The following is a 27,875-nucleotide window of genomic DNA, read 5'->3' on the forward strand; positions in this document are numbered from 1 at the left end:
TAATTTCTCAAATTTTTCCCGTTTAAAATTCTTTACACATCATTATCCAATCCACCCAACCTCAAAAATCTCCAGCCCCTCTTTTTTCCCGCTTGCTTTCTTTTCATTCTTTTTTTTTTCCCCCTACCCCTTGAGCCAAAATTGGCGGAAAAATTAATAAACTGAAACCCCATAAACTATCTTTTCAAATCATACATGAAGTATTATTGCACCACAAGCAGGACATTTCCGGTGAATCAGCTGGGCATATCCTAACCTAGAACCCAGATGCTCTGACTCAGAAGTTAACATACGGTAATCAATGAATAAATGGACGGCGCCTGCCTCTTACATTTTGGGAACCACTTATTTTAAGCCCGACCAATCTTTTACCGATCAAAAACTTCTTTATTTTTGCCAACGGTAGATCAAGGTGGGGGTTCGGTTGAGTTTTTATTATTCAACCGGACAGCACTTATTAGAGGGTGGGATATTAAATAACGTATATAGATGGTCAGATTAGGTTGGAATAGAACTCAACAGACTGCATACGTGAAGTGTGTTATTTTCCCACAGTATGTGGGGGTGGGGTACTACAATTTTTACTGGAATATTTCTTTTCTTCTTTTTTTTGTTGTTGTATGGAGGAGAGGGAGATTGGTTGTTTGTTCAGTCAAAAGCAGTTCTCCATTCATAAATTTTTCATTGGTAGCTTTTTTTTTTCTTCCTTCCCATCAGCGGCGATTTATGTTGTTAAAATTATAACTTATATTTTCAAAGGAAAAAAAAAATAAATAAACCACCTAGACTGGTTTTTTTTTTCGGGAGGATAAAAAGTAAATATGTTTAAAAAATCAAATCAGATTTAAAGATTAAATTCGACTCAGTTGAAACGAAATTAAAATTTCGTTTCAACTGAAAGTATTTGTTTTTAAATGACAAATAATATCGCAAATAAACAGAAAAAAAAAAAACTTCGCCTTTTATAAAAAATTTTTTCCAAATTTTATTTTCATCTCAGAGAGTAGTAATTACCATAAAGGAGAAAATGCAATACTACGACTTATCTTGAAGAAATATTTTGAAATGTTCGTATATAAATGTATACGAACATTTACTTACAGTAATGTACAGTACAGTTTACATGTACAGTAGCATAAACTAACGGGGGGGGGGTTTCAGTCAAACATTGATTTACAATTTCTAATTTTAACTAAAATATTATGTATTGATGTCGTAGTAAAATTCTGATTAAATGTGCTCAGCATTAAGGATATAGTGTAAAGAAATTTAATTAAGTTATTATTATTTTCTTCAAATTAAATAAACAAAAATATAGCAAAATATTTATTCAGAAAAAAAAAAGGTTTGAATAATCGAATTTAATATAACCTCCATAACTAATGAGTTTTAGTGAGTGTGTACCCCAGGAATATTATGTAATCTCTATAACTAGTGAGTTTTAGTGAGTGAGTACCCCAGGAATTTAATATAATCTCCATAACTAATGAGTTTTAGTGAGTGAGTACCCCAGGAATTTAATATAATCTCCATAACTAGTGAGTTTTAGTGAGTGAGTACTCCAGGAATTTAATATAATCTCCATAACTAGTGAGTGAGTACCCCAGGTTTTAAAGATGCTTTTAGAGAGATCATAGTGTTAACAGGTTATTCTTAAACGAAAACATTTTGTTCGTAAGTTTTAGAGATATCTATGGGCTATGATTCTGAAGTGAAATGCAAAAGGTTATTAGTTCGTTAACCATACCAACAAAAGGATTTCCCACTGGCACACAAATAAATAATTTAAAAAAAACAAAAAAAAACTAAAATATCGAATTTACTTATCAATTCTGCGCTCAAGAAAGTTGGCTATATACTGGAAACATTTCTGTTTCAGATTTTAAAATGTTCACCCTTTTAAATGTTATTCTCAAAACTAGGAAATATGCTTAAAAATACCAATTGAAGCACTTTTAGCTGTATACTTCCGCATCTTTTTGAGGAGTTTATACTCACTTTTCAACTACTTAAAACAAATCATGATGTTCTGGTTTGCTTAGTCGTGCGATAAACACCTAACTCAAGCTAATGTTTTTTCAAGTGTAAAATTTATGCACGATGCATGCTTTTTAAAGAAACTATTCCAAGGCCAAGCTTTTTAAGAGTACTTACGTATTTCTTTTTGTGACAAGCCTGGCACACAGCCTGGAGAAAAGAGTTACTTTTCAAACTCATTTTAACACATATTGGCAAATGTTCTGTCGAGAAATCAACAAAGTAATATATATTGCCTATCATAAATGTCTAAAAGTTATTTATGTAAATGAGGTATGAAGGTTTTACAGCTAAATAATTAGCTTGTATTTTTAGTGAAGAACTTAAAGCTACTCTGATTGAGAATTGTAGTGCTAATAAATGTACTTTTTTCCTAAAATTATCAAACCAAGAAAGAAGAAAAAAAAAAAAACTTTTCATCGCAAATTCTCTTTTACCTCCATAAATAATTCGAAATTTAAATTATAGAAGAAATGAGTTCAGAAAAACATAGAGCAAGCCTTGAAGTTTCAAATATTGAAGGAAAAAAAAAATTCAAAATGAAAATCTATCGTGAGAGAATAACTTAGGATTACGCAATGGGGAAATTCTCCTCAATTATTTATTTGCATTTTGATATTTTAAATTTTTTTTTCGGCAATTGAAACTTTATAGCTAACCCTAGGTGTTCCAGACATCACTTTTTCCATAATTAAAATTTTAAATTAGTTACGAAGATGAAACAGAATTTGCGAGGATGAGTTTCTCCCTCCATGTAGTGTCCTTTTAAGTGGGGCAGAGAACTCGCTCTAAGGTAGGGGTGCACTCCGGCCCGCCGACAGTTGATGTGCGGCCCGCAGGAGCTTCTGAACGCAAGGAAATTTTCTTTTTTAGAAAAATTAAACAATTTCGAAAATTTTGAATTGCACATTTGAGTTATCACTTTTTAATGCTCTCAATTTGCATTGATTCTATTATGAATTTATGTTGTTTCTCGGTTGCATTTTCATTGGCTATTGCTACGAAATTCCGCATAGTGTTAAAAAACCCGATATTTTTAATACGATATTACAATATGCGAATTTCGAATATGAGTAATTTTAGCCAATTTCATCATAAATCCAAGTGTCGTTTTTATCGGTGTTTAGTATTTATATTTATAATTACTAAATTTCGTCTGTTTTTTTAAGATTCCGATACATTTATTTCCATATTAAGATTTGTGAGTTACAAATTGCCCACCTAAATTTCGGCAAATATGTTATTAAATTTACTGATAAAAAAAAACTGATTATAACACTGATGTTTATTTAAAAATTATCATATTTGCCGCTAACATGACTAAATATGCGTGCGGCCCTTCGTTAATCTACCTGTTGTGCAAGTGGCCCTTCACTCAAAATGGTTGTGCACCCCTACTTTAAGGGATCTCAATTTCTCAAAAACTAGAAACTTAAAAAAATAATAAAAATTCTTCCTTAAGGAAATTTTCAAGGTGAAAGTTTAAGGGAAATTTACGAGTTATTATTCATGAAAGTAACTCAGTTGAGACCGGTAATTTGGCAGTAATTGAAATTTTGACGGTATTATTACCAGAAAAGCGAATCTGTACTATTTTGACAATTCAACAATCTATTAATTTTATCATCAATTAAGAGATAATCGACAAATTCTCCGCTCTACCTATTAAATATTTATGGTCACTCAAGTCTGAATTCCGTGGTCACCTAAAATATCGTAGCTGACGACGATATTTTAGTCAAATTAAATATTTTTTTTTTTAAATTTGAAAATTTTGGGAAAAAAAATAGAATATTCAAACTGCAACATTTGACCAGAACATTCTTTTAAACCCGAATAATCTTAACTTTATTTACTTTTAGATATTGTTAAATTAAAAATAATAATTGTTTTATGAAGTCTCATAAAAAGGCAACTGATCTCATCTCGTCATATAAGATATTAAAAAATATAGTTGCTTAAAAATTGTACTAAAGTTAATCACCGTTAAAAAAAAAAAAAAAAAAAAAAAAAAAAAAATGAAGGGATCATTTTTGTTTTTAAAATTTCAAATTAGGAAAGTATTTTTTTTTGTTTTTGTTTGTTAATATTTAAAGTCTTTTAACATTTTTAAGCAATTTTTATCAAATCTTGAAACAAGGAATGGAGTAATTATCAACTTGCTCTCTTTTTTTTAAAACGTAGTCGCCAATCTCGCCAAATCTGAGACAGAGGTGAGAAAAATCGATAATTTCATGATTTCAGAGAATTTCACCACGAAAAGACATCACTAAATAAATAAGTTAAAAAAGGATAGAGGAATTTTTATGTGGTTTGTCTGTAAGAGTTTCAAGGAAGGAAGAATTGTTTCTTTGCATAAATTTCTTTTTCTTTCACTTCTTTGATATTTCAATGTCATGGTCGTAATAGAAACTATGGAATGGTGGTCAAGGTCAAGTTAAAATGGAACGAGTTGGATAAGGAGTTCAACGGCCGGACTTAACTGGATTTTATTTTTCGCCGGCTTGGCAGCTATGATGGATAAAATACTAAATTGACATTCGCTGCTTGTGATTAATAACATTTCATTCTTTATTGGATTAAACTTGTGCCAGATGCGATAAGAAATTATGCTGCCCAAAGTAATTAGATTAGCAATCTGAAAATAGAAGTCCTGTTTTTTAACATTTTTTAATACACGTTTGGGTTAAGGGAATAAATGTTGACAAAATTATTAATGTCTATAAATCAATTGAATAAAATTAAAAATAACCATTCATTTAAAAATAATAATTGTTCATTAAATAATATCTATTAAAAAAGTATGCTGAATTTTCGTTAAATAAAATTTAATTGCAACTAATTAATTTCCATATTTTAAAGATAAATTGTCTAGGAGACAGGGAAGCGAAAATTTTTGTTTTAAAAGTAATCAACAACCTTAGTACTCTAAGAATAATCTTTATATATATTTAAGAATGTAAGCTTATTTTAATAATAAAAGACCTACTTTCACTCCTGTATAGTTTTGATGTGATTTAGTCTTGATACAATAAGCAAACTGGCATAAAAAAAAATATTAAGCAGGGAAAAGCTTTTCCAGACATTTCATTATCATTATAAAAATCCAATTTAAACAAAATACTATGTTTTAATCATGATAAAAATACATTTTAAATAAAAGATGTTTCACATAAATGTACAAACTGGCTCTTGAACAAATTATTCAGGTATTAAAACAAAATATAAATTAGATCTACATCTCGCTATTTTGTTTTTAAGTTGATCTTGAAAAATTATTTAAAAATAGCAATGTGAGGTGTATAAAAAAAAAAAACGCTCTCAACACTTTAAAAGCTTTTTCCCCACCCTTAAATCTGCTATTTTCTTCTAATTATTTTTTTTTCCTAATCATATTTAATCGAATTAATATATTTTACTAATATTTATTATTATTTCTAATTTATATGAATTTTTTCTAAGCAATATCTTATTAATGCATATATTAAATATATAACTATATCAATAATAATTATTACTAAACATTATTTATTATTACATTTTTCTAATTAATATTTTTTCTAAATAATATAATAACCGACAGTCACGAGCCGATAATTTATGGTCTCATTATATTAGTACGGAGAATTATTGTATAATTTTTTTTTTATCCTTACCAAATTTCATCCCAAGTCATCAAAATAATGCTACCTTAAACATTACATTTATGCTTGTCTAGTAATTCTCCCGTTCCTCAGAAACACAGAATGAAACGGTTCTGATAATCGCGGCCAATTCAATATAAGTAATGTTAAATTAGTAATAAAACTATAAAAGAGAGCTAATATTTAAACATCAAATAATCGTTAGTAACCTCAACATTATATAACATTAAAACCCATTTATTTCGATAATTAAAATATCCGTAAACAAAATGCTTGTGTTCTTCATTGAAATCATTCGTGTAGAGAGTTCCAGGATATAACTTGACCGGAAAAAACCATATTCTACAAATCTATTCCGTTTAATGCCAATCTCTCCTCGTGTCTAAATAAATTATGAAGATGATAACCAATGCGTTCTAAATGATCTAGGCATGATCTTCAGAATCGGAATCATTTTATAGCCATCGGGCTATATCACACACTAAAGGAATGCAGACTTACAGGAAAAATGACAGGTGCATGTTCTTGTAATCAAATTTATTTCACCCATTACACAAATAATGAATAAGTTAAATCTTGATAAACTTCTTGTCAACATTTTCATCAATCATAATCTTATTCCGTCAAAGTCGAATGTGTTGTACCGCTATTATAGAATTCCCCTTTTCTTAAGCTCCCAAAAAGTTTATTAAATCGAACCCCGCAAAGCAAAATGATGAATAAGTCTTGAAGCCGCAAATATATTGAATCGTCTCTTATAAGGATGACCAGTAAAAAATCGATGCGGCTCTATTGTAGAAAACGTTCTTGGAAGACCATAAGTGGACCCTGACTTGCCTTTTCCAGTAACAGGGGTCTGCCCAGACATTTTGTGAAAGGTCCTGTTTTTGTAAAATTGTGAGAAAACTATTCATAATTTATGAATATAAAATAAGTCATATTCTTTCAACCAGGGTCCTACTTTTGTGAATTTGTGCAAATAGGGTCCTGTTATTGCAAAAAACTTTTTCAATGAGTTTTTAAATTGTAAATAGATCCAAGATTATGCTCAACACTGTAAAATTTTAATTAAAATTTTCAAAAATAAACAGCAATTGCTGCTTCTAAATTAGAGATGCAACATACAAATATTTGGTATTTAACCTATATTGCTGAACGCAGAATATTCATTCCTAGACGAATAATGGAAGAAGCGTCTGCCGAAGACATAACTTAATTCTTTTACATCCATCTTTCTTTTTTCCCCCTGGGAAGGGTTTATTCGATTAACAAAACAATAATGAAGATAAATAATTTTGTGAAGTGTCCGATTAAAAGATAAATTGTGAAGAGTCCGTTTTTAAGTTAAAATATTTTGGGAAGGGTCCATTTTTATAAAAAAGGTATTTTGTGAAGGGTCCGTTAACGGACCCAAATTTCTTCGAAACAGACCCCTGGTAAATATTTTCATACCTTCCAGAAACTTAAGCGAGGGAGATCTTTCAATATGATGACTCATATCTTTACGATCCGGAGGAATAAAATCAGATTTTTAAATTTAAAATTCTCGCTGAATTAGAAGTAAAGGGATCTAAATCATTAAGATGTGAGAAAAATAAGTTATGCCTTTTTCCTTTAGAACTACTTGTAATTTCATAAGTTTAGGTTTGAAAAATCTTTATTACATTTAGATCTTCTTAATAAATATTCAATTTGTTAGATACAATACAATAGAAAGTCCCATGAAAGAAAAGCGTTTCAAAAACCAAGATGGCCATTCAAGAAAAAGAAAAAAAATTCTTATACTTTTCCGGACTGTTTATTAGGTTTACCTGATGTTTGTAATGGTGGCTCAAATTATACTATGAATTTTTTACTTATCTTTTATTTCTAAATATAAAATATATTACAAAGCACTTATAACAAGCTATATTAAATAATAACAAGGAAATAAAAAACAGCTTAAAAATATCTCTAGATTTTTTTTTGTTAGAAAAAACCATTGGATTTTATCTGCTACTCTGAAAACACACTTCTTATGGCCAAATTTTCAAAGCAATACAACATTATATCATCGTCGATGGATATCAAGCTCTCAAGTGAGATATTGAAAATGGGGGATGGCGTTTAAATTTTAAAAGCTAATATCTCGAATAACCGAACAATTCATTTGTTTAAGAAATTTCTGCGTATTGTTTCAAGATTCCATTTAATTAATATTCTGATGAATATCTCTTGATATTCATCAGAATTACCTCTCTTAAGATAATGAATATCCTTAGAAAAGAATATTCATTCTGGAATTATACCTCTTTATAAATATTTTGTTTAATTAATAACAATACCCACAGCTTCATAGATTGAAAATTATGTATCTATTCATTTTTCAACTAAAGTTGCCTTGTCTACCACATCATGCCCTCCTTTCTTTTTTTTTTTTCCTCTTGAAAACGTTGGCAATGTGTAACTCATTAACAAAACACACGTAAATAAATATATATATTTACATGCAATATCAGCAAAAAAATGAATAAATAAAACGATTTTTATTTAGGCTTAGAGAAAAGGGAACTTCATAAATGCGAAGGGTTAATTTATAATATTTTGTTCAATTTTAATTATTTTCCATTATTGCATAAAATAATGATAAACTTTAATTCATAGCACTTTTTACATATTATGTGATATTTTTTATCATGTATTTCTTCACAGTGTCGAGAAAAAAAAAATTCCCTAAACTCAAATAATAGGATATTTATATGTCATAAAACTATCAAAAAGTTAACTTGAATGAAATTTCCCAGCTTTCTTATAATTTTTCATTGCAAGTAAGAAATTCTGACTTGCTTTCGAAATTCTTGACTGATTAAAATTGTTCCACGAGGGGAAAACCAATATTTTAACTTAGAGAATTGTTTCGTGAAGACATATGAATAAAAAAGCTAAACCTTAAAATATAATTTTAATGAAAAAATTATATAAAATGTCCAGTACATTGGAGACCAACGTTTTACATACAATAAAGAAAATTATCACCACTGCACTAAAAAAAAATAATAATTTTCTTCCAGCTGTCACTCAAAGATACGAGAAAACCATATATCGGCACTACATTTACAGCTGTGAATTTGTGAAGGATTTTCTGATTGAACTATTCCGCATTTGCGCAACATGGAGAGAAAATAATTACGAAAACCTCTAAGGGTAAGCCCGATGGCAAGGGGATTCTCTACCATGATCCGTATGCCACAGAGGATATTTTACATCAACATGGTGGTCGGTGCGAGCTGGGTGCGGAATTCGTATCGACCAGCCAGCACTGGGATTCGAACGCGGATCTATTCCCTGAGCCACCAGGGCTGACTCAGAAAAGTTTTATAACCGTCGACCCGAATTTTGAGCTTGCGATTACCATTGTTGAACTTCGTAGACTTGTAATTTCGATCCCAATCCAGATGACAAGAGAAATCCTGAATCAGTACCCCCAGAATATTAGTTTATTATAGGAACTTGGAGGACATTGTGACCCTGACAGATTTAACGTGCACTAGTCACCATTTAATACCCGGGAGTTCTTCGGGCAGGCTATCCTGACTCCACATTGAAAAGTTCAAAACCAGACGGTCAGATACTCAATACATAGTTAAATTTTCTAGTTATTTAATGCACTGCATAATTAACAATAAGAAATTTTTTTGCCATGGGCAGAAAAATAGATGACCATACTGCTAAACCGCAAGACAGATTATTGTTTCCCCAAAAGAATACGAAATGACTATGCTTGCCATTTTTATAACATCCAATTTCCACTTAAGATTATATACCCATTCTACTTCTTTTTCTAATATAAAAGAGTCCTCACATTAAAATTTAGTATATTAATTTACTTATATCAAGGCAAAAGTACGCCCAAGGACCTCGGATTTTCGACGTAATCAAACCAGAATTCCAAGAAAAATTTATTTATTTCCGCTATAATAGTAGTTCAGTTCACTTTAAAGTAAACACAAAGAGTTAACTCACTTCCATTACTGTGACTATGATAAATTGATTCTACCTTTTCTACACAGGTCAAGGCAGAACTTTAAAATAATAATCATATGTATCCGCTTAAAATTATCCTTATTAGAAATTTTTTTAAAAAAATCTATTCTTACCGGTTGCCCTTCTACTAATAATAGAGTGTTTGTTGGTTTTCAATTAAATAATTTGCACTATTTTAATCCAAACAATGACTTAGGACTTGAAATGAATACAAAAAAAGTGAAAGAATTAGTTTCCATTTTCTAAGATAATACTCTTCTTCTAATAAGTTAAAGCCAAGATCTGTTAATAATGGAATTTCTTGATGCAAATTATTCAATTTGCAATGATTCAGATTTATTAATTCAATCAATAATTTATTAATTGATGCAAATGATTCAGATTTATTAATCCATGTAACAAAAAAAACGAACTTTTTCTGAAAAATGCCTATATGAAGAAAGTGGTAGTGCATATTTGCGTATACTGAGGGAATATTTTATCATATTACCTACCTCTTAAAAATTGAATTATCTTTATGATGTTAAAATAAGATAGTCAGAACAATTTTTTTTTTTTTTTTTTTTTAAATAAATCTTAGTTATGAAGCACTTGTGCAACCTCTTATTACTTCATTGAATAAAAATACCGTCCTATTAAAAGGCCGCTTGGAATAAAGAGTCAGGTTAAATGACAAATTCTTCGAAGTTAACTTATTAATGACTATTACTTTAAATATTTAATAGTTTTTACTGTCGGTTGTGTGAAAAAATGATCTGGAAAAAAGCTATTTTCTTAAAAATGACATTTATTATAGAATACAAGCTGTTGAAAATAATATCTATTTACTTCATTTTTTTTTATAATTTCCAAACTGTTACGGTTAAACAAAATTGTAATATAGTTGTATGCATTACTAGTAATCACAACAAAACATATTTGTCCAATCACACGGGATTTCTTTTCATGGTTTAATTCAATTAGAAACTCACTGACATATGTTTCTTAAAACGAACCATGAACTCGCAAGAAATATGGAATTTGTCTAGATTACAACATCCTAAAAAATTTAAGCTCGCTTAGTTATTATTATTATTATTTTTTTTGTATTCAGTAAATTCTATTGGAAGAATATAATTGTTTAGTTATGATACAAAATTCATATTTTAATAGTTTTTTTCATACATACATATGTTTTATTTTTTCACTTTTTCAAGAAACACAACGAATTTTCAGTCGTATTTATAATTTTCCAGTTCATTAAAAACATTTAAAATAATATAAAAATATTACTGACAAATTCAGACTTGGTTAATAATATGTTAACGAAGCAAATAAAAATATAAAAGGACAAATAAAATTCGTTGATAAAGATAATCTCGTCTCTGTTAACAATATTGTTTGTACTTTTATATGTTGTGCTTTTATTGTATGTGTATACATGTTTATGAAAGGAAAATGATATAATAGTGAGCGAAAACTTTTCATTCACTTTTAAATTCATTAATTTTTGGATCTAGTTTAATTAGGAGACAATTGCGAATTAATTTAATTAATTTTTATGTACTAATTATGTTTATAATATAATCTTTCACGTTTAATGATTCTATTTAATTGCTGGCCGTGTCCTATCAAAAACATTAAGATAGCCTCATAACTATAACCTTGAGTATGGGTGTTTGGGATAACTTATTGCACAAGATTGAAAAACATGAACAGAAATTACTTCGAACGATGCCCATAAAAAATAAGGAGTACTCACTTAGTTATTTTATTAATGTGTATTAAAAACGTGTGTAATAATGAAGGTTATAAATGTATATAATTTGTTTAGTGTAATAAAAATCATAAATAAGCGTTAGATCTTGATTGAAAGTAAAGAAATGAAATTGCTGAACTGAAATTATAATTTTGAATCAGTCGTCTTTTTTTTTTTTTTTTTTAATAATTAAAACTTATTTAAAGAATTACATTAATTTGTGAAATCTTTTTTTCCCTTCTTTTCGTGTAATTCAAACTACCCCCATGCATTTTAAAACCTTACTGAAACAGAAAAAATAGTTAAAATCCAAGGTGACTTATGATTTTCGTTAGGGTGCAATATCTTGGTCGAAATTCTAAAAATAGGTTCCAAAGATTGTGTACCACCCTAGTAGTTAGCCCCCTGGAAGAAGTTTTTCTCAGAACTTCCCTGCAGTTTGATTTTGAAGGGTTAATTACATTTGCATATTCAATGGTTAACTATCTATCTCCTGTCATACAACAATATGTTTCAATGCTGTTTGTTCCTATCTGCACAGCTAGAACATCCTCTTTTAACCAGAAATCTTCTTCCACCCTGTCAGTCACATGCTTAGTGGTTTTTAGAATGATTTATCCATTCCCCAAATAAAGGTGAATTGTGTAGGGCACAAAAAGAAGAATCCCTACCCCTCATGGGTAACTAAAGATAATTGCATGTTTACATGAAATGTGATGGATTTTGTTTCCTTCTTGGTGTGCTTCCTCGCACAATAAGGTAGGGTTGCTCTTGGGATTTGAAATCTACTGGTTCTAAGGGGCCCCGAAATTTTTCGTTTGTCACAGGGCTTATTAAGACATTAGTTTTTGTATGGGAGTGCCACCAATCGCATTCTTCTTGGTGTGACAAAATGAAAGCGAAAGGTGGATAAGTCTTTGAAAGCCGCCAGAAAGTAAAAAATAAAAGGGGGGACATCTTTAGAATTTTTCCTCATCACTAATTTTTAACCATGAAGCTACTATTTTCTCACGGTCCGCCCACCATTAAAATATATATTCTTTATAAATTCATTTTAAACACATGATTAGATAGAATTAATTTGATTTGGAAAACACTTAATAAATGGTAAAAAATCGGCAATTTTTCTAAATGCTGATTACATTGCCCCTGCAAAATGATGACTGGGAATTGACAAACTTTTTTTAAAACGTTATATATTTTTTCTTTTAAATAACGTGACTGTTAAAACTATTGTTTGATCCAATCTGAATTAAGTAATAAAAAATATTTTCTTACAAACACAAATTTACCGAGAAATAAGGATTTATAGAAAAGTAGAGACCTATTTACACTGATGTTAAAATATTGTTGTATAAAAGGTATCTTGGTTTTAATTAGTTATAAATTTTAAAATTATATCTATAAAAAATTTTTTTTTTATGTAATACATAATAAAATATCCGTCTATATTTTTTTTATCCCTATATTGTACTTAGTGTTCAATAGTCTTTCAGTAAATTTCGGATACAAATAGGCAATTTTCTGTTTATTTGTTTAAATTTATCAAATATTCTACTTCTTCAAATATATAACTTTTTATTCTATTACACTTTTTTATCTTATATCAGTTTAAAAGTTGAGCTATAACTTTTTAAAAACGAAATTAACAAATAAAAAAAATCTAAAATTCCCTAACGCAATTTATTGGCAGCCCCTACTTTTTGTCTGCAATGACCACAATTAAAGAAATATAAATAAATAAAAATTCATGTTGATTATGCGTACAAGAGCGCGATAAAATAAATGAATTACCCTACATACATCATTAAATATGTAATTATATTATCAACATGTTAAATAATGTTAAACGCCTTTAATAATCTGCTGTGTTGATTCAACAGAAATACGACAGAACTTGTGTTTTTTTAAGATAGACATAAGGAAGTATAACACAACAGGTTGATAATTATCCTACAAACAACGATAGTCGCATAAAATTAAAATGAATTTAAAATGTCCCAGTTTTGTTCTTTTTATCAGCTCATTGACTTCGAGAGCCTTAGTGTGACACATTGAGAGAAAAGCAATAGAAGTTACATTCAATTAATTAACTGACATATTAATTATTTTTAGACATCAAATATCTTTTTTCTATTTAATATTATCGAATACATACATTGGTACTCGATATTAGACATTAGAAAAAAGTTAGACGCGACCCCCGTTTTAGAAACGAACACAAATGCTCACGCAGTGTGTGTGTATATATAATATTGCCCTATGTGTGTGTATATATAATATATAATATTGCCCTATTTACATAACCATTGATACAAAATTTATTATGAAAAATAAATAGACAAAGACTGGTTTCCGATTTGTCAATTTTTTTTCTTCAAATTACTATGTTAAAAGAAGGGAATAACAGACACGCATTGAATTTCTAGCTACACAGTAGTTTTTTTTAAAAAAAAGCATCTTTCTAAATTTTGTATTAGTTTCTAAAATTCTAAAAGTATATCAGCAATTGCAGGCTCAAATTACTCATAGATTCATCATTAATGTACAAATTTTATTACTTTTCAGTTTATGTAATGTTAATTGAAAAGTTTTATAGTCATTTTGCTTTCATTTATTTTATAAGTACACAATTTTTTTTAAAATGCATCAATTTTAGAAAAAAAAACAATATGAAATTTCGCAACGTGAAATAAATAGCAAAATAAATTAATAATGAGATTTATTTTTTTCCCACAATTTCTATATTTATAGCACGAAGTTTGTTAGAAGAGTATAAAACATATTTCTTTCTATCTTAGCTTTCTCTTAGTAATTTTTATTTTTGAGAGAAATGTAATCATTTGATGTTACGTATTTATCTCTTCATTATTTCAGAGCTCCATGATTCCATTCTAAAAAAATTTAAAAAAAATATATATATATTTATATGTATATAAATTGAAGATTTTGACTTATTTTTAAAAATAAGTAAAATTTATTATACTATTTACTATTATCATATTTATTATTATTCTTAATTGAAGGTGCGCTAGAAATATTTTTGCTTACACTTAAGAATTAGCTCAAAGCGACACTGTCTCACCACTACTTTCTAGTTTTATAGCTTCAAAAAGGTATTTAAAATACTAAAAGAAAAAGCACCCTTCTCTTAACTGTCTATTGCGACTTGCATCCTTTGCTACTTCCCTGTGGGCACCCTTGCATGATTGTAAAAGTTGCGTTTTGTAGATGAAAGCCTGGGAAATGCATGCGATTTCACGACAAAAATTATTCGTACAACAGAGCTATACTGTATGGTACAGTTAGAAATAAAGAGAAATGTAAGCATTGTTAAGGGTGGCAGTTACTGAGCTGATGGCCCTGTAGATTATGGAATATCACAAAACGTTGCCCAATGAACATTTTGTAGTGTATTTGTACTGCATTTTTTTTTATCACGCCAAAGTGTGGGGATTAAAAAATGCATGTGTTCATTTCATAAATACAAGCAAAACCTTTCAACACCCATCCTACATTCAGGCAACACACCTTATATTGAAATTACTTTCGCCGTGAATTAAGCTATGAACTTTGTATGATGTTATAATTATGGATAGCCGAAGGAGCTAAATTTTAAATTAAAAATAATAATACATTATTAGTTGCGTTAATAATTTTATTATATTCCAAGCTCTTATCCGGGAGAAATACGTTCATATTCTCAAATTGGGATGGGAGCAAAACATCATGCCGTCCACCCTTTTAGGTGATTTCTCTTAGCTGGATGTAGTTAATGTTAAAATGTAGATGATGTAGTTGGTTTTTACGCCATGAAAAAAAAAAACTAAAATAAAGTTTCTATCCATATTAGGCATTGATATGGATCTAAAATCCACAAAATCGACTGTTTAGATTACGGTGGCATTTGCAACAAAATTGTTAACTAAACAATACATTAAATGTATTGTTTACCAGAACCAGAAACATCCAGAGAGGAAGAAAAAAACAGAAACGAAACTACAATGAAGAAGACGCAAACATCATTCGTCACGGCACGAAACGTGAAATAGCCGCATTCTTAACCTTGAAAATTGGAATACCGGAACTGCAAAATGCGGAGAGGAATCCACTTCTCAAGAAGAAGATGGAAAAAAAACAAGCCACACTGCCTGAGACAAAAGGGAAATTACCGCAACCCTTTTAAAGATGGAAAATTAGCCAAGTATCATTTTTCAATGGTACCTCAAACAAGATCTATGGCTTTTCATTTCATCACAGAGCTCTGATGCCGAAAACGTGACAAGGAAGATCAACTAGGCCGGAGCTGTCATAAAGCAAGAACTGGTTGCCACTTTCTTATTCCTATATTTGGTAGTCTCACACGAGGCTTAACCAGATGACGTTTCATTAAAAGAACGTCAGAATGAATTTTCAAACTGACCCCGAAATGGTAACACAGGGAACGGGTTATGACGAACTGCGGTTCTCTTTTATATAACTGGATTCTTTCTAAGGCATCGGCCTCGAGTTTAATCTGATATACATGTAATTGAATGTATAGTAAATCATTGATTTGCTTGTGGATTGGAAGGCTCTATTATTTAGAATAATAGCTTCGGAATGTATTTGAATTGTCTTGAAGATTAGAGCGACTTTGTCTTGACTTCTTGTAATATCGTTCAGTAATTCGATAAAATTATTTTACAATAAGTAAATAATACTTTTAAAAAAATTCAGTCTTTTGTATCTCTCAATTATATACAAACTACTAAAAATTAGCTTTATTATATCATTTATCAGAAGGACGATGATGATTATCAAATTATAATGCAAAACTCACAGTGATAAAATACACCCTCATTCAAAAAAAAAAAAAAAAAAATTAAAAAAATGGAATTGCTTTTTATTTTGAAGATGCATAAAATTCTTTACAATTTACTTCATCAATTAACACGACCAATCTTATTCATTTACAATCTTATTCGAAAATTTTGAATTGAGACTTAGGACATACTCGGACTCTGCATTAATGTACTTTTATTTTGAGAAAATTAAATATGACACAGAATTATGGAATACATAAATCCCACTAGAGAGGGTAAGGCGTCACATTTTATCGAAATCGGCGATCATATTCTGACGAAGATCGACGATATTGAACTACGGACGTCTTGTGAAGAGTTCTCAGCCATTTCGGAACCTAATTATTCTCACAAGGATTGCAGAATCCGTATTCCGAGATTGCCGTCCATCTACCTGAAAACATTTTCTCCGATTTATTTAAACACTTCAGACACACAATAAATTATACAAATGAATATAAATAAAAACAAATTACATCACAATTGATAAATGCTTAAAAATTAAAACGAGAGACAAACATATTCGAATATTAATAAATGTCGTACTTAAGCTAACACATCAGTAAAAGCAAATTACAACTATTTTCTCCGGTTGATGCTCTCCTCCAAAGATGCCGCAGTAGGAAAAGGGCATGGGGCAGGTTAATTTGATGGGAGGGGGGGGGTTAAACAAAATTTTTCCTAGCTTTCCCATCACTATTTAGAAAGCAAAATGGAGACTAACATTTTTTTTCTTCTTTTCGTTACGGCCAAGGAAGCAGGATGTCGTGCGTGTGACGCCGAGTGTATCGAATATCGCCGTCGTTGGTGTTAATATCTATTGCCTTCTTGGTAGGCGTTACATAATTCGGAGGAAGTCATCCTCGAAATCAGGCGGAAGTAACCCTTCATGTACAAATTAGTCCTCCCACCCCTTATACTTATCGTTTTTTTTTTTCTTCCCCTCTCTCTTTTAACTGCATGTTTAGTAACGGACGGCTTAAGCAATTTAATGCAAATGATACTCGCAGGTGATGAGCTTTGCTTAGGGAAAAAAAAAAAAAAAAGTTACCTAAAAGAAAAAAGATTTACCTAGCATTCAACCTCGAATGCTATATTAGACAGTAATCTGTTTATTAGTTCCGCTCTAATCAGGATATTTTTTTAATTAATACTGAATCTTGAATAATTTTTGTGATTAAAATAATTGAGTTCAAACAATAGATAGTTAGGATTAAAATACATCGAAAATCTATACTGGACGTTAGAAAGACCTGCTGCTCTAAGAGGAAATTAATGCTGTACACTAAATAAAGTGGAAGAGGGCTGAGAAAAAGTTTTGGACCGATAATCGAATATAAAACGATTCGTCTCCCACTAAAAAGATTACCCTTTTGTTTATAGAGGGGAAATGACGAAGAGGAAGACTAGGAGATAAGGATACTCTACGGCAGTGTGTTCCAAACTGTGGGGCGCGCCCCCCTAGGGGGGCGCGAGACTGTTGCAGGGGGGGCACGCAACTGATTCCAAAATATCATTTTCGAATACAAACCAAAAAAGTCGAATAGGTGTCAAAAAAATTAATCAGAAAAACGGTTATACGTAATCCACAATCCTCGCCGCGAATTTCTCGGGTATAAATGCTAAAAAATCCATCCATACTCTTGCTGGAACGAAAACATCTTGCTTTCCCGTTTGGAACCGAGCGCGAGGAAACACTAGACAAGCACTCGGATCATCCCGGGTATTCTCGGGGTTACTCCCGCCAAACTTCAGTAAACAGAAGCAGGCCCCGACAAGGCTTATGAGCCAAGGCCGTCGTTAATTCGACGACGTTAGTGCTCATTACATCTGGTGTGGAACTATCATCAATTGCGCGCGACTGCGGGGTTTTTCAAACTCGGACAACGCGACTACACCTGGATGCGTGCGCCCAGACGAGAGCAGACATGCGGCATTTCGTTAAGAAACGTTGGTTAAACTCGACCGTTTCCACACAGATTGTCTACAAACTCGCTTTGGTACACTTCTAAATTAATATTGAAGTAAATTTCAAAACTGTTATAAAGTATTTTTATTTGATTTAAAATAATAACCCTTTTAGATGGATAAATACGTAACTGGGTTGAAAAGAAAATTGAATGAAGCAGAAGCAGACGGCAAAAGAAGAGGTAGCGAAAATAGCGGAACATCTTCGCAAAATAGTAAACCTAAATGTAGAAAATATGATCCAATGTACTTATCATTTGGATTTACATGTATAGTCATTAATGGCCAAGAACGACCATTGTGTTTGCTGTGTCTGAATACTTTGGCCTCAGACAGCATGAAACCAAATAAATTAAAACGGCATCTCGAAAACGTACATGCAGATCACGTTGGCAAGACAATAGAATTTTTCCAAAGAAAATTGGAGAATTTAAATAAACAAAAAGAAATGTTTTCAAAGACCATGTCTGTTATACAAAAAGCATTGCTTGCGTCTTATAAGGTTTCTTATAGAATTGCTAAATGCAAAAAACCCCATGTAATAGGAGAAACTTTAGTGCTACCTGCAGCTATTGACATGGTAGCTACGATGCTAGGTGAATCATATGCTGATCAACTTAAAATCATTCCACGAGCAGATAATACTGTGGGAAGACGAATATCCGATATATCTGAAGATCTTTGCGATCAATTAATAGAAAAAGTAAAACTATCTTCTCTCGTGTTGCAAGTAGATGAGGCTACAGATGTTCTTAAGGATGCACACTTGATTACATATGTAAGATATGTTGTGGAAACTGATGTTAGAGAAGACATGTTATTCTGTAAACCTATTGAAGGCAATATTACAGCAAGTGAAGTTTTTAATATGATTGATAAATTTTTCAATGAATATAACATTCTGTGGGAGAACTGTGTTGGACTATGCACAGATGGAGCTCCATCTATGGCAGGAAAAAACGCTGGTCTACAGGCACTAGTTCGAAAGGTGGCTCCTCGGGCAAGTTGGACGCATTGCATGATTCATAGACAATCACTTGTTTCAAGAGATATGGGTGAAGATTTACTAACAGTATTTCAAGTTATTATAAGAGTTGTAAATTTTATCAAAAATAGCCCATTAAGAGGAAGGCTTTTCGCAAAATTGTGTAATGACATGGGTTCAGAATATACATCACTTCTATATTATTGTGAGGCACGTTGGCTTTCTCCTTCCAAAGTACTTCAAAGGGTGTTTGAGCTAAAAGAAGAGATCGCCATATTCCTTACTGATAATAATAGAGATGAAGCAAACTTGTTTTATGACACGAAATTCCTTGTAAAACTTGCGTATTTAGTGGATATTTTTCAAAGACTCAGTACTTTAAATAAATCAATGCAAGGGCCTCAAATTCATGCTTTTGTCCAAAAAGACAAGGTTACTGCATTGATGAGAAAATTGGAACTGTGGATAATAAGTTTGAAAAATAATAACTTTGACATGTTTCCCACTTTTAAAATTACCTGTCTTGCAGATGAAATAGAAGAAAGTAAAGTTCTTATTAATAAACACTTGACCAGTTTAAGGGAGCAATTCTCGTTTTACTTTAAAGATCTTGACATGTCCAAATATGAATGGATTAGGAACCCGTTTGTGATTGAAAAATATGATGATTTTGGCCTTACGACAGCAGAGCAGGAAATGATAATTGACTTATCTAGTGACAGCACATTAAAGCAGATGTTTCAACACGAAAATAATATTGTCACGTTTTGGTTACAAGTAAAGGACGAGTTTCCTACTTTAACAAATAAAGCTTTAGAAATTTTATTGCCCTTTGTAACATCTTACTTATGTGAAACTGGGTTTTCTGCAGTAGCTGTCTTAAAGACAAAGTATCGATCTTGCTTAAAGATTGAAAAGGAACTGAGAACCGCGATATCTTCAATGATACCACGGTTTGACAAAATGTGTGCTGAAAAACAAGCTCACCCTTCACATTAAATTTTTATAATGTTGTATTAATGTTGAATTCTATTTTTTGTATTTTTGTAAGATTTGTTTTTATTACATTATATTATTATTTCTTAAAATTGATAATTATTTTTTATGTATTTTTATACATAATATAGTATATTATTTTGTAGCCCATTAAATAAATTACAATATCAGATGAATGTTTATGAAATTGGATTGTTAGAAAAATTAAGGGGGGCACAACAAATTTTTTTCCAAAGAGGGGGGCGCAGGTACAAAAAGTTTGGAAAGCACTGCTCTACGGTCTGATCTTTTAGACGCCACAAAGGAACGAAATGTTGAATGTAATAAAATCGGAGAAAGGCTAAATATGTAAAAAAAGCCGGAACAGCAATAGAGGAATATATATATATATATATATATATATATATATATATATATATATATATATATATATATATATATATATATATATATATATATATTGTTTTTTATTTAAACATCTTTTAAAAATATAATTTACTAAAAAGTTACAAAATTTTTTCAATTTGCTTAAAAAGTTCTCGAGATATGGCGAAATACGCAAAATGTAAAATTAACATCAAGGGGCTCAAACTTAAACTTTAGACAGTTCTCGTGATCAAACTCTGGGGACCATAATTCCCAGATTGTGACTGCCCCCTATATTTTGTGGGTCAAATATATATATATATATATGTTTATTCAGAGAAAGTACGTTTTCGCGTCTGATTTCGTAACTTAAATATCGTCTGCACTAATTACATAGCATAGTTGAGGTTACCCCCTCGAACCATTAAGATTGAGTCCTAGAAGATTGAGTCCTTGATCATTAGAACAAAAGTCATTTACAGTGTTTTTTTTTTTTTTTTTTTTTTTTTTTGCGCGCTGAACCAAAGCCTCCTAGAGAAGTGAGCCACTTCTCTAGGAGGCTTTGGCTGAACACCTAACTGAATTTGGAAGGGTTGCCCCAAAATTATTTTTTGGTTTGAAGAATTTTTAAATGTTTTGTAGTAGTTTAGTGGTACAAGCGTTTAGAACAGCTGTTCCCAAATGATGTTTCATGGAACCCATGGATGAATTCCGTAAAAGGGTCACAGGAGTACCGAGAGATAAGACGTTTTAATCAGTTACGATTTGCGAAACCTGTTATTAACTTTATATTTCATTGGTTATCCATTATTTTACTTTTCCGTTATTTTCATTAAATTATTTAATCTAAATGCTTGTGAAGAAATAAAAGTAAAAATAATAAATGTATTTTCAAATAACAATACATTAAATGAATAACGAAAAGGATTGAATTTATAGAAAACTACATCAGTATTTCGCATTAAATAAAAATAACAGTGAAGATGTATGTTCCTCTGATAACCATTTTCGCCTTTTATTTTCCCCATTTTTCACTTTTATTTCAACGAAAACCATTTCAACTGATTTATTTTCACTTTATGCACCCACTAAATTCAAATTATAAACTAGACTAGATGCCGCTATAGATCTGTAAATTCAATTTTCTGACATGAAACCCAATTTTAAGACTGATATTGATAAAACGATATGATTAAAAAATTTCATACTTCATACATCCACTAAATATTTTCAAAATAATTAATAAGATTTCAATCATTGAATATTTTCAAAATAATTAATAGTTCTGCTTAGATTAACATATTCAGAAATGCGAAATTTATTTCATAAAGTCTCGGGGTTCCGCTAAAAGAAGATCGATCATTTATGGTTTCTTAGTCGAAAAAAATTGCGAATCGCTTTTCTAAAATATTATTAAACAAAACTGCAAGCTACGAAGGAAAAAAAAATGTATATATTTTAAACCAATGTGAAAATACTGCTTATTTTTTCTGATTATTTTTTGAGAAATTTTCATTTAGATATCGATTAGTAACGTAAACGAAGGTTTTTTTTCGTATTATTTATTTAACAAAGAAAAATTGAAACATCATTCTAAAAGAAACTAATAACAGTAAAACAAAAATTAAATAAAAATAAATAACAAATTATTTTCTGTGTTGTGTTCGACTTGAATGAGTTATTAAAAAAAAAGTATTAGATATTTGTGCGCTAAAATTGCCTTGGCATAACTCTACAAAATAAAATAAAAAGTAGATATTGTTTCATTTTATTTGATAACCGAAGCACGGATGGATATATATATATATAATTTAACTTACTTATACGCAGGTGATAAATGAATGGACTGGCGTTAATCTAATTTTAAAAATTGGAGTATACATAAAAATAAGTATTTTAAAAATAGATATAAACGATAAGGAGAAACATGGGAGGTTTGTTCACTCGATTTTTTTTGTTGCACTATTTAAACATTTACATCCTTTGTAAAAAAAAAAAAAAAAAAAAAAAAAACTAGATTAATATACTTAAAGCCAGTAAATTAATTGGTGGAATGAATGCTCTAGAGACGCCACCAGGTGTTGTCGTGCCATTGATGCTATTAATTGCTTATATTTACCTTCTATGTTAGAGTGTTTTTTTAATTAATTTATACAAAACGACTGTTGATGTTTGAATCAAAAAATTAAATTTTGTCAGAAACACTTAAAGAAGAAATCGATAAAAGGCTCAGCATGAAAGACGACGGAAATTTTATAAAATATTAGAAATAAATCAAGAAATAAGCATGTGTGTGAATAATAGTCTTTAACTATCTTTATGATTCAAACCTGAGAAGGTTTCAAATTTTTTTTTTTTATCAGAAACTAGCTTTAAATAGGTTTGATTAATTTTTTTAAATTTGTTCTCTAAAATCATTAATAAGATGGATAATTTATATTTTAGGTAAAAAATAATAATATAAATCGATGACAAGGTTTACAAGCGATCAAATAATCAAACAAGGAAATTTCATTAAATTAACAAAAACGAGATTTTAAAAAAAATTCATAAAATAGTAAAATAAATAAAAATTATCAAGTAATATTTTGCAAAAACGTGTCCAACTTCACATGTTTCCCCTAAATGTATCACTGAGTTTAAACTTTAAGAGAAATAAAGTGCTAAGAAAATATTCTTACGAATTTAGTTCTTGTTTTTAAATTTTTATTCAAAATGCTAGTTACTTTCTGAAAAACTACTATCAGAAATTACCACTGTCGAAAATATAAGAATAAACATAGACTTAAATTTCTCTTAGTTATCAACTACTATTTGTTATCTGTTGGCAGATACTAAAAGTACATATGCTTTTAGGTAAATACAAAATTCCATATTATTCCTTGACTGATAAGCCTAACAACCGAGATAAATATTTTACCATAGTAATGGATATATTTTGATAAAAATTATCTATAATTAAAGGCTTAAAACAGGATAATTTCGAAATGCAACTTGCTACCTGATAATTAAAATTTTTCTTAAATATAGCTTTAATATATAAAATTTGTTAAAAAAAAGCTACAGCTAACAAAAAGAAGAAAAAAAGAAAGCTTTTGGATACAAAATGATATTTTTTCAAAAAAATAAAAATGAACTTTTCACACAATCCAATAAGAAAATATTATCCAATAAAAAATATTCTATCATAGAAGGAAAAATGCTTTGATACAAAATTTTACTTTTTAAAAGATGACACCCATAAGCAATTAACATTTTACAAATGAAACTACTACGGCATAGTTCAACGCATAAAGCAATTAAATATTTTAAATCGCATTTGAATAATTTAAGCCTACAAAAGGGATTTCGTTAAAATTTAATTTTAATATAGTTAATATCAGTTTAGCTAGAAACAATTACTGAGGTTTATTATCGTATCAATATTTATAAATTAAGCTTTATGAAAATTCTATCTAAAATAAAGCTTTATGATTCATTATGAAAGCGATATGATTATTCTAAAATAAAGCTTTATCCAGTTTTATGAAACTAAAACACTGTATATTATTTAATTGAGCTGTCACTAAATCAATATTTCAACTAATCAGAGGACTTTTTTTTTTTTGAATTTTAGAAACATTTTTTATGAAGAAAAAAAAAGAGTGAAAGCTGGTATAATTTCCTTCCCCAAGTGATACTGAAATTAGTCTTTTCTGCCTTACTCCCCTGCTTGGCTGTCGAGTTGCTGCATGTGATATCTTTTCTTTCATATTGCTGAGCATGCTCTCTTTATTATTTTTTGGAAAAGGATTTTGATTTTCAAATTTTATTAGCATTGGTTTATGTAACTTAAAGTCAAAACTAATTATATTTTCATAATAGAGATTAATGGGACTAATAAAAACGCCTTATAAAAATATTGAGTTTTTTAATAATCAATCTCGTCACAGAGTTTTCTCAAAACTTTTGAAAATCTCTTAAATAATTAATATAATTACAATATTTATTTAATGTACAACATAATCAATTCCCATTTATGTTACAAAATCAATATATCATTTAAAAGATTGTCTTTTTCTATAAATGAAATTTAATAATAAATGGTTATTATTTCAGCGGTAAGATTTATTTATAAATCAATAATAGGTGAATAGGTCCCTACAATTTCATCGGGCACATCTAAGTCATTTACATATTCTTAATTTTCAACACATTCCGGGGAGATTTCCATATCTTGATCTGTTGCAGAATAATCGCCAAGTCTTGGCAATTTCCATGCAGCGGCCCGCGTAGAAAGAAAAAAAAAACATCACAGAAAGTGACTAACTCGAAAGGTATAACTGGTAGCCAAAACATATAAATGTTTTATTTTTTTAAAAAAAATTGCAAGATTAAAATCCATGTGGCATCTCGGCGATTGTAGTTGGCACGACAGACCACTATACGAAAATATCCCCCATATTTTTTTAAATATTATTTATTTATTTAATTATCTTTATTTTAAAAGAAACTTTTAGCAATACTGTCTCACCTACTTAAACATTTACGCTCACTTGTGTTTCTTCAAAACATATGCAAGAAACACATGCCCGCGCAGTGTTTTGAAATTACTGCGCATGTACGGACATGCGCAGTAACTTCAGTACGTGCTTGCTTTAACGAAAATATGAAAAGATTCAGCATATGGTTTGAATTAAAATATAATAACGCTTAATTTATTTTGCGTTCTCTTTCAAAAATTATTCAATGGATTGGATTTACAGTGTTTAAATCTTTTGATTGTATAATACAAACCTTTTATTTAAAATCCAATTTTATTTGTCTTCCCAATTCAAGCGAAACTAACAAAATAGATTAATATATTGTTCTTTTACCTATTTCAGGTAACATCAGTGAATGTCACAAACTAATGCAACTATAAACTTAATTACTTGGTTATAATTTATCCTTAACCATTTACCAATGCTGGAAAATTCATCATTTAAATGTCTCAAAAATATTTTTACTCAAATCATAGCTTTGGAATTGCTTTCAAATCACTGCTTCGAAACAATTTTACATAAATTAAAAAATTTATGCAATAATGCTGAATATAAGCCTACTAAAAAGTTTCTTTTAAATTTTACAAATATTTAGGAAACATCATAAGAAACTATTTGAAATAAATAAAATAAATTAATTTAGTAATATTAATTATAATTATGCATAGCTTTAAAAACACGTTTTTCAATTTATTAATAAAATTATGGGGCTTGTAAATAATTTTTTGATTACAGAAAGAGACCAGGCTTAAAAAGGTTGCACAATACGTATAAAATAATGAATGTAAACAAACTACATCGATCAATTAAAGTATACTGTAAAACATAATTGATTTATTTTAAGTCTTAAAATTAAAATAACACTACTTTTAATACATCTTTAAATTTTATTTAGAGTAGTTTGATGCCATTTGGCCACAACAGTCAGTCAAAGAGAAAAAGTCTCTTAACTTGCTAACAAAACTTATATTTTTTAAAAATTTATAAAGAAGTTTCTTGGGTGAAGAGCAGAAATAAAATGATCTAATCAAAAACAGAATAATCTAAATCGTAATATTAAATTATATGTTCTTATAAATGTTTACGAATGCATGTAAGATTATCTTTCTACTCAAAAACTTGCCTACTCTTTTAAATTTGTTTAGGGATCTAAAATAAAAAGAATTTTATTAAATTCGGAATTGAGAAAAAATTTCAAGAAAAAAAAATTCTATCTAACAACTGAACATTAATGGTAATTACGCAAATCAATTTAATTGAGTTTTATGATTACCATTGAGGACTAATGTAATGTACGCATACATAATTGTGTAATACAAAGGAGTTACTAAGGTTATACAACAATAATTTTGTTCTTAAATTAACTAATTTTAAAGCATTTCTAAAATAAATAATACCAAGGAATAATTTTAAAATATTTTTATCTAGTCTTTTTTTCAAAAAAGTATTATTAACATTACATAAAACATATTTACCAATTCATTACCATAATTACTAATTCAAGTTTTATCTTAAAATTTATTAATTTACATAGAGTAACAATTTATTCAAGTACAATTTTTTTAATTATTTTTTATAATCGTATTACATTTATAAAATTTAATTTTGTTCTACAATAAAAGATTCTGAAAGTAATAAAAATTAATGTTTCCTACAATAATTTCATATAGTTTTTAATAAATATTTTCATGTAATAAATATAATTTACACATCTTGATTATTACACATTATCATAGGATATATTTATCTACCTAAAATAAAAATAATTATTTAGGTACCACTTAATTTATTGAATAATTTAATCATATTTATGTCTATAAAGTATCAATACGAGAAAAATTAAAAACATGCCTCGATCAAGAATATATATTTTAACAATATTGTGCGATCAATTCTTAATAAGAATATTTTTCACAAACAAAAGCCTATATTAGTTACAAAATAAAATTAATCAAGAATAAGATAATTGTACTAACCCACGTGTTTAGTGTAATCCAAAAGTATTGCATCAAACTTTATAATAATGAATAATCCAATTTGATAAGCTCATGCATCCTCAATCAAAACACAATGAAGAATACTCATTTTTACACATAGAATCACTGGATAATTGCTTTGAATAAAAAATTTATTCCACCAAAACACTAATTATATTATCGAATACTCTTAACACATCAATTAATTAATATCATGTAAGAAAGAAAAAAGACGAATTAATGCACAAAAAATTACTCAGAATTGATGATATGATGGTTTTAGACGCTATTCTTTTAAAACTTAATATAAAAAAAGATATTTTCCGTCTTATTTTAAATAATTAAACGCACATGGTTAATTCAACGTCGATTTAAATGACAACACATGTTCCACACGTGGAAAAGGGGAAACGAAACTACAGTTAGCTAAGGAGAAGAAACAGGTTCTTGATAATAAATAGAATGTTGAGTTGATGCTGTGATCTAAGTGAGGCGGAGAGAGTTGGAAGCACAGCACCGTTTAACGATAATGGATCTAAGATTTTAGTAATGAATTTTCTTAATTAAAGCAGTTCCCTTAAAAATTATTAGCACTTAAAAGGTTTTGGGCCTTTTTATTGAGTTTCAGGTCTTAACGAAAGAATTTTAAGAATTATTTTGAAGAATGATGAATAGTGAAGCACGTGTGGTTAGTTTCGTTTTCGTTGTGAACACGTGCAATGTGATATTTCTCATTCTTTTTTTATTTTCGATGCCACTATGTCTATGTAATTGT

General features: G+C 29.3%; 2 protein-coding genes across 3 annotated transcripts in view; one reads left to right on the forward strand and one right to left on the reverse strand.

Moving 5' to 3' along the window:
• LOC107447724 (uncharacterized) overlaps positions 1 to 27,651 on the reverse strand; it is a 41,577-nt gene extending 13,926 nt beyond the window's left edge. The window contains exons 1-2 of one of the 2 annotated variants that reach the window (XM_071177572.2): positions 27,101 to 27,494; positions 16,535 to 16,680 (exon numbers count right to left, since the gene is read on the reverse strand). The gene's annotated coding sequence lies outside the window, so the exon portion shown is untranslated. Of the gene's footprint in view, positions 1 to 16,534; positions 16,681 to 27,100 lie in introns of both variants that reach the window. The other variant, XM_016062725.4, reaches the window with a different exon arrangement.
• LOC147815797 (protein FAM200A-like) lies at positions 18,718 to 20,238 on the forward strand. Its single transcript, XM_087156588.1, has one exon. It carries the CDS (start codon positions 18,718 to 18,720, stop codon positions 20,236 to 20,238), a length of 1,521 nt encoding a protein of 506 aa, XP_087012714.1.
• Positions 27,652 to 27,875: the final 224 nt, after the last annotated feature.

The sequence above is a fragment of the Parasteatoda tepidariorum genome, chromosome 2, assembly GCF_982258835.1.
Source record: "Parasteatoda tepidariorum strain Cologne lab strain chromosome 2, Ptep-v5.0, whole genome shotgun sequence".
NCBI classification, from domain to species: domain Eukaryota; kingdom Metazoa; phylum Arthropoda; class Arachnida; order Araneae; family Theridiidae; genus Parasteatoda; species Parasteatoda tepidariorum.

Bases quoted from the DNA above. Each gene is read 5' to 3' on its own strand.
- LOC147815797 (XM_087156588.1), top strand. From the start codon at position 18,718: ATGTCTGTTATACAAAAAGCATTGCTTGCGTCTTATAAGGTTTCTTAT.